Source organism: Vulpes vulpes, chromosome 1 (assembly GCF_048418805.1).
Source record: "Vulpes vulpes isolate BD-2025 chromosome 1, VulVul3, whole genome shotgun sequence".
In the NCBI taxonomy this organism is placed as follows: domain Eukaryota; kingdom Metazoa; phylum Chordata; class Mammalia; order Carnivora; family Canidae; genus Vulpes; species Vulpes vulpes.
The window spans coordinates 63,879,188-63,887,678 of record NC_132780.1 but is presented as its reverse complement, the minus strand read 5'-3'; the positions used below and the strand labels follow the sequence as shown (position 1 = coordinate 63,887,678).

Sequence of the window (8,491 nt, the reverse complement as noted above, 5' to 3'; positions counted from 1 at the left end):
CCCACTTACCCTCCAGTAACCCTCAGTTTGTTTCTTAGAGTTAAGAATCTCTTATTTCATTTTTTGATGGCTGAGTAATACTCCATTCTATATATATAAATACCACATCTTCTTTATTCATTCATCTGCCGATGGACATTTGGGCTCTTTCCAGTTTGGCTATTGTGGACGTTGCTGCCAGAAACATTGGGGTGCAGGAAACCTACCTCATTCTAAGTGCAGAGAAATAGCCAGAATTTGAGAGCAGCCACCGGACACTTCCATCCCTAGCCTACTGAAAGACGCAAAAAAAGAAAGAAAAAGAAAAGTGGAGGCCTCCTCCCTACTTCCTTGTAGAGGCTGAATATTTACTTATTTATCTGAGTGAGAGAGAGAGAGACAGAGAGGCTCAATGCAGGGCTCAATCACACAACCCTAAGATCATGACCCTGAGATCACGACCTGAGCTGAAATCAAGAGTCAGATGCTTAGCCGACTGAGCCACCCAGGCACCCTTGGAGGCTGGATGTTTTTAAGCCGGGAGACCTGTGAACCTTCCTCTGGTTACTCTTGGAGGAAATAACAAAACAGTTGAGGAGCCAGGATCTTCATGTTGGGGGTGGTGAGTACTGTCAGATAGATATGGGATCAGAACCCCTTTGGTTAAGTGTGTGTGTGTGTGTGTGTGTGTGTGTGTGTGTGTGTGTAAGGAGATGTCCTTTGGAATCCACACCCAAATTTCAGAAGGACTCGTGCCTGGGAGCTTCCTTAGCAGAGCATCCTGGAATCACATAAACACCAGCAGTGGCTAGTGAGGAAGAAGACTGCAGGCTTTCCCGGTCACTGCCCTTCCCATCTCCCTCTTCTTTGTCCATCACGGGAGTCAAAAGTGCAGAGGAAACTGAGAGAGGTAGAAGTGCGTGTAGGGTATGCGTGGTGTTCAGCCTTCAGTTCCTTAGGCTGAACTGCCAAAGAGAGGAAAACTTTGAGAGGAACATGAGATTCCAGTTTCAAAATAAAGCGGTCAGTCTTGGAAAATGAGACCAGTCCAAAAAGTGATAATGATTGGAACAGTAAGGTATGTAGCCAAGATGTTATCAGATGTTTCCCAAAGGGAGAAAGGGCTTAAGAGAACAAAGAGTAGGTAGGCATTACACAAATGAAATTGTTTTATATGTGTTATATAAACACGTAATAATACTTCATGTATACGCCCACATTTAATTCTTGGACAACCCCAGGGTACGAATTCTGCGAGTGCACTCCGATGTAGGTTTTTTTTTTTTTTTTGGCTACAGCACAGTACTGTCAACGTACTCCTCCTTATGATTTTGTTAATAACATTTTCTATGTCTCCAGCTTACTTTATTATGAGAATATGGATCATAATACATATAAAATACAAAATACGTGTTAATCAAGTGTCTATGTTACTGGTAAGGCTCTGGTCAACAGTGGGCTGTTAGTAGTTAAGTTCTGGGGGAGTCAAAAGTTATACTAGGATTTTTGACCGAGGAGGAGGGGAGTGTTGGGGCCCCTAAACCTCTATATTCTCCAAGGGTAAATCTGTACATGAAGATGGAAAGTGCTGTAAATTAGCTGGGAAATTTACAAGGAGTGGTGAGATTTACAGGGAGGAAGACATCTCCCGCTAGGGGACAAAGGGAATTTTTCTTTTTTTTTAAAGATTTTATTTATTTGAGAGAGAGGGAGAACAGAAGCAGGGAGGAAGGACAGACAGTGAGGGGGGAAGCAGATGCCGCTGAGCAGGGAGCCCCATGCAGGGCTGACCCCAGGACCCTGGGATCATGACCTGAGCCGAAAGCAGACACTTAATGGACTGGGCCACCCAGGTGCCCCATCAAGGGAGTTTTCACTGAGGACTTGGCATGTAAGACGGTGCTTAGGAAATGGGTTGGGGCTTGGGGAATACCTGCTGGGGAGCTAGACATCGAGGAGAAAGGAAGTGAGCAAAAGGGGCAAAAACGGGACAGGCCTGCTGCAGGGAAGTACAAGACTGGCCCGCAGGAACACTTTGTAGTCCTGACTGGCTGGAGCATAAGGCTGTGTGAAGGGGATGGTGTGGGTACACGGGCAGGTTCCCCCAGTGTCGGTCACCCGGGTCAGTCATACAGGTAGCCAGCCATCGCTCGCTGAATGAACAAAAGAATAAACCGATCCGATTGCCGGGCCGTGGAACCCCATTTTATGCATTAAGCAACAGACAGCCAGCAAGGATCCCATACAGAGGGGAAAGACACAGGCAAAATCGTGTCGCAAGAACATTAGTAAAGATTTTGGGGGATCCCTGGGTGGCTTAGTGGTTTAGTGAGCATCTGCCTTCGGCTCAGAGCGGGCTGCTGGAGACCCGGGGTCGAGTCCCACGTCGGGCTCCCCGCAGGGAGCCTGCTTCTCCCTCTGCTTGTGTCTCTAACTCTCTGTGTCTCTCATAAATAAATAAACAAAATCTTAAAAAAAAAAAAGATAGAATGAAGGGGCACCTGGGTGGCTCAGCGGTTGAGCATCTGCCTTTGGCTCAGGGCATGACCCTGGGGTCCTGGGATCGAGTCCCACATCGGGCTCCCTGCATGGAGCCTGCTTCTCCCTCTGCCTGTGTCTCTGCCTCTCTCTGTGTGTCTCTCATGAGTAAATAAATAAAATCTTAAAAAAAAAAAAGAAAGCATTAGTAAAGATCTCCATTCGCACTTTAGGAAGGACGGACCTCAGGTTCAAGGCTTGACCGAAGACCCTGTGTCGGGGCACGCTCCCGCGTCTGCACACTCACTTCCTTCCCGAGACCCTCGCTCATCCCCAGCCTCACACTTGCTGCACGCTCCCTTCTTTTCCGAGGTTCTCTCTGGCGTCCGTAATTTCCAATCCCGTCGGGCCACGCCTACTCCTTGGAAGCCATGAAAGGAGACCGCAGGAGACACCCAAGGCCCCGAGGGACGCGAAGTCCCTGACCTCGCGCGTTCCCATCTCCGAGCCAGGTGTCCTGCCCGCCAAGACTGGCGGCGTCTGCACCTCGGCCTCCGCACCTCCAGGGGGCGCCCGCGGCCCCCGGCCCGCTCCGTTCGCAGGCGCTCGCCCTCCCTGGCTGCGCGGGTTTGGGCCACATCCGCGGCCCCGGGCGCCGCGTCAGAGGCCCGCACGGCCCAATCAGAACTGTCCATGTACTCGTGGGGGCGGGGCCGCCGCGGCAGGAGGAAGATGGCGGCGGGGGCGAGGTGAGGTGTTGGCAGTAGAAAGGGGTTCGGGCGTGGGGGGCGGGGGAACGTGGAGCGATGGCCCGCGCCGGCCGCAGGGCTGGATAAAGAGCCGTCGCGCCGCGGGTGTGGGAGGGAGGGAGGAGAGGGTGCCCGGGCGCCACGAGAGTATGACGGGGCTGTACGAGCTGGTGTGGCGGGTGCTGCACGCGCTGCTCTGTCTGCACCGCACGCTCACCTCCTGGCTCCGCGTTCGGTTCGGCACCTGGAACTGGATCTGGCGGCGCTGCTGCCGCGCCGCCTCCGCCGCGGTCCTAGCGCCGCTCGGCTTCACCCTCCGCAAGCCCCCGGCCGCCGGCAGGAACCGCCGGCACCCCCGGCACCCGCGCGGGAGGCCGGGCCCGGCCGCCGCCCACCCCCGGCTGCGCTGGCGCGCGGACGGCCGTTCCCTGGAGAAGCTGCCGGTGCACATGGGCTTGGTGGTCACCGAAGAGGAGCAGGAGCCCAGCTTCTCGGACATCGCGAGCCTCGTGGTGTGGTGCATGGCCGTGGGCATCTCCTACATTAGCGTCTACGACCACCAAGGTGAGGTCCGGCGCGGGCAGGAGGGACCCGGGGCGTGCCGCTCGCCGGCTCCGCCAGCTGGCCCGCTCCCGAGGCCCTTAACTGCAGAGTACGGTGCCAGCGCTTTCGAGGAAGAGAGATAAGATTTCCCCAACACCTGTGTCTCCCTGTGTTCGAGTCAGCCGCTTTCTGTGCATTTAAAAAAAAAAAAGACAAAAAAAAAAAAAAAAAAAACCCAAGCCCCAAACACTGCTTATTCTTTGTAGCGCCCCAGTAAGGCAGACGGGATCAGTGTGCCCTAGTGTCACAAAAGAGGATCACCGGCCTCTGCGCTGGCCCCGCGCTTGCCCCTCCGTTAACGCCGGTGTGATTCCCTCCGAGAAGATTCCCAGAACTGCTCTTAGGTCGCCGCGAGGCTGGGAAGGGTCGGGGCCAGGTGGCGTTGGAACCGCGGTTCCGGAAATAGGTGGGGGCGGGGGGGCTCGGGAGGCAGCACCGCAGGCGGTCGCCCAGCCTTCGGAGGTCTGGGGTGGCGTTGGGTCCTCGGTCCTTGGCGGCTAGCGCAGGGCTGGACAGAGTGCTCCCCTCCTCTAAGTTCTGGTCGCGGGAATGCATTTATTTGTCCCCGCGGGCGGCCGCGGTCGGTGGAAGAGTCGGGCCCTCGCTGGGTGGCCGGAGCCTTGAGCGCCGCGCCAAGCCGGTGCCTTGGACGGTGGCATCTCGGCCCGCGCGGCCCCGCAGGCCCCCGGGAGGCGGCCGCGCGCGTCGGCGACGTGGTTAGTAACGAGTCCGAAACCGCTGGGAGGACCCCGGAGAGAGGCTCTCGCCGAGGAAGTAGGCCCTCGGCTGGACCCTGAATGCAGTCGGAGGGAAGGGTGGGGAAGGCTCTCCATGTCAGGCTTGGCCTCCGCGGATCCTGAAAGCAGGGGAGTCTGCAGAGACCAAGAGGTGGTGCCTACCGTAATCTCGGTGTACCTGCCGAAGGAAAGAAAAGGAACGTGTTTACGTGTTTTTTTTTTTTTAATTTCTGTAGATTTTATTTATTTATCCATGAGAGACAGAGAGAGAGAGAGACAGAGAGGCAGAGACACAGGCAGAGGGAGAAGCAGGCTCCAAGCAGGGAGCCCGATGTGGGACTCGAACCCGGGACCCCGGGGTCATGCCCTGGGCTGAAGGCGGCGCTAACCCGCCGAGCCACCCGAGCTGTCCCACGTTTGGTTTTTTTTTTTTATGTTGATTTTTTTATTGGAGTTCGATTTGCCAGCATACAGCATAACCCCCCAGTTCGGTCACGGAAGTTACTGCCGCGCCCCGCGGAAGCTACAGTCTGATTTCGTTTTTCCCTTAAAATCTTCGTCAGGGAGGTGGGTCGTAAGAGTGGGGTTTTGTCCCAACGGCGCGGCGGAGGCCAGACAGTGACTCTTGGACGGGGTTACTCTTGCCTGGTCTGTCCCCTTCCTCGCAGGCAGCGGAGGAGTCTGGTGACTCAGTAGCGTGTCACCGTCAAATGATGGGTTAACCGGTAGGGGTAAAGTTTAATAGGGGCTGATATTTTTATGGGACTTGCCGAAGAAGTCAGCAGACCAGTAGAAATCACGAGACTGTTAGGAAGCGGGGAAAGAAAGAAGTGAGGAGCAGAAATGGAAATTACTCGAAGCCATTAAACAGTGTGGTGAATCCCTTGTATACAGGTGGTTGCTGTAAAGCAAGTACCTTGACGTGCCAGGAGGGAAGGCGGAGGTCTAGCTCCACAGTCTCCCTGGGTGGCTGTGCCTCCCAACCCAGATTGTCATATTGCTGCACTTCCTTGTTCCAGCAATTTCTGCTGCTGAGTTGCTGATGTGGTTCAGAAATAGCCTCTGTCATATTTGCTGAAAGAAAAACCAGTTAATGAAAAGGAAGAAGTCAAGCTAACCTGCCATTGACTGAACACAGAAAGGACTTTTAAAGTTCTTGCCAGTGACTAGACTCAGGGCCTTTTTTGCCCTACTCTAGAAGCAGTTTTAGTTATTTTTTAAGGGGATAACTTCATTGTTTAAAATAAGAGGCTTTTGATTTACCCACTCTTGGTTTTGGTTCATTCATTCATTCATTCATTCATTCAGCAGTGACAATGGGCGTGTGTTAAATACCAGGTACTAGTGTGGGCATGGGAGTAGCAGTGGACAAAACAGACAAAAATTCCTGTGCTCCTGGAACTTATGTTATGAATGAGTAAAATACGTGATAAAGTAGATCATAAGTGAAATGAGGAAAAATAAAACAGGGAAAGGGGATAGGAATGTTGAAAGGCAGTAGTAGAAGAGGGGGTGCGATGTTAAGTCGGGTAGCCAAGGAAAGCCTCGTTGACCTTTGAATATAGATTGAGGGAGGTGAGGAAGGAAGCTGTGTGGATATGTGAGAAAAACTGTCCTTTTTAAGGCAAGTGTAGCTACTTAAGCTTTATTGAGTTATCCCAAACAGACTTTATTTAAATCTATTTCTGCGTAGGTATTTAACTTTAAAAAAAAAATAACAAATGTCGTATTTATTGAGTACCTTACTATGGTTTTTGAAGTACTGGGACACAAAGAAATACAAAAAAATTGTGTCTCTCAAGGACTTAAAATATCTCAAGTTCAGGTTGCCTACTAAAAAATAATATATAAATGCTGAGTGGCAGAGACTGTTTAAGGAAAGAAAAAACTCCTGGTGGAGCAGGGTTACCCCTCATATGCCCATAACTAGGAAGGAGGTGACACTTGCAAAAATAGGTGGAATTTGAATTAGCATGAACAGTAGTGTTCTCCATTCTCTACCCACTGCCACAGCCCTGGTCTCTTCCCCCACTGTCTCTTCCTCCCCCCCCCCCCCCCCCCCCCCGCCTCCATATGTGAATAGGGAATTCCCTATTGGTAGCATTCCTATTAGACAGTCGTGAACAACAGCACCAAGTAGTGTTGGGAACAGTAAATATACTATGTAAGTTTGTGTAAAGAAAAGAAAAGCTGAGAAATAAGGTAGGGTGAAGGCTTGGGTGACTGTTCTGTTGCTTTGTAGTCTCTACCCCCAAAGCATAGTGGTTAGTTTGTTTTGTTTTGTTTTGTTTTAAGGCATAGTGGTTTAAAACAACTTCTGTGTTGACTCAGTTCAGTTGGTCAGTTATTTTGGGGGATTGGTCCTCATAAGGTTGCAGTCACATAGTGGCTGGGACATACACATTTCTTATCATAAGTCTGATGCCTGCTTTGTGAGAGTTGGAATAGATGAAGGCAGGTTGGTCATCTGCCTTCACATAGTCCTTCTACATGGCTGGCTTGGACTTTATCATTTAATAGTGGCCTCATGGTAGTCAGATCATAGTTGACTTCCTTCAAAGAGTGTTCCCAGTGACCTGGCCAAAGGCCAAAGTTTGCAAGGCGTCTTTGGCTGAGCTTAGGAAATCTTGCAGTGTTACTTTGGCTGTATTCTCTTGGTTTGAGAAGTCACAGGTCTGCCCCAAACCAAAATGTCAAATAGACTTCACCTCTCCATGAGAAAACAGCTAGGAAAGATGGGAGAGAGGCAGTCGTGGGAAGGATGCGGGGTAGGCAGGGATTGACGACAGCACGCATCTTGGAGACAAGCTCCTGTACCATCTTACATTTTTCTCTGGCCTGTACCTCTTCACCTAAAAATTTGAGTTTAAATAAGCATTCATTTTAATTAGTTGTAATTGGGTCTAGATTATGTTTTGTCCTGAGACTAAAAAAAAAAAATAAGACCCATTGATATTTATTTTGGTTTGACAGCAAAACTGAACTTTTCATTTTCGTTTACCTGCCATATTTCTTGATTCAAATAATTTCTGCCAGTAATTGCTTCATATTTTAGAAATTGGAGTTGTTTTCTCAGGAATTTCTTAACATCAGAATTCTAGTAAAGAGATTTGCCTAATTTGACTCCATGATTATAATTGAAGAAAGGACCATAATTGGGTTGGCACAAAAACTGGAATTCAGGGGCTTTTGGAGCTACAGCCTTAGGCAAGCCTTGCTTGCCCGGCTCTCACTTGAAGTACGCTTAGCTCCATGTTGTCTGGGTATGTGTTAGTATCTTAGGTGATGGGACCTGTTCTTACTGCCCGGCCATATCGGTGCCATGCTGGGGACTTTGCAGTAGGGCAGGATTTTTCAAAATGTGACCTGTGGACCATCTAAGAGTGAGTCGTTGGGGATGCTTCTAACAGAGATTCAAGGTATTATCGATCAGACTGAATTAGGGGAGCGGGACCTGAGCACCTCCGTTTTTATCAAACTGCATACTGCCTCTGTACGCTGAAGTTTAATGCTAGCACAAACTGAGGGACATTCTGCTACTTGCCTTACTTCAAATTATTTGTTCTTCATGTTCCTTTTCATGCGTGAGGTAGTCTGGGCAGGGTCTTAGTATTAGTTCCCATAAGTTGGAGTGATCCAGAATAAGGCATTGCCTTCTGTGTGAGGATTCAGCAACAAGAGAACAGGAGTCTTTGTTCTGCGTTGCTCTTTCTGGTGTTACTTCCATAGTTGTAAAGTCATAAAATCTGTACTAGGTGTCTTCTGAAATTGTTTTTAGGTACAGATATCTCACACTGGAATTAAAAATGTCCAGTACTAAAAACAAAACAAAACAAAACAAAACAAAACAAAACTGTCCAGTACTACCAGCCTCCCCGGCCTAATTCTTACTATTTCATATACCTTTTGCTGTATCCCAGGTTTAGGGGACTTGACGTTCTCTCC

At 50.1% G+C, this 8,491-nt stretch overlaps 1 protein-coding gene across 2 annotated transcripts in view; it reads left to right on the top strand.

The window, feature by feature from the left end:
- Positions 1–3,245: 3,245 nt before the first annotated feature.
- NUS1 (NUS1 dehydrodolichyl diphosphate synthase subunit) overlaps positions 3,246–8,491 on the top strand; it is a 28,367-nt gene continuing 23,121 nt past the window's right edge. The window contains exon 1 of one of the 2 annotated variants that reach the window (XM_072765408.1): positions 3,246–3,770. In XM_072765408.1, the coding sequence (XP_072621509.1) occupies positions 3,356–3,770 (415 nt within the window). In that variant the 5' untranslated portion in view covers positions 3,246–3,355. The remainder of the gene's footprint in view (positions 3,771–8,491) is intronic. The other variant, XM_026002423.2, reaches the window with a different exon arrangement.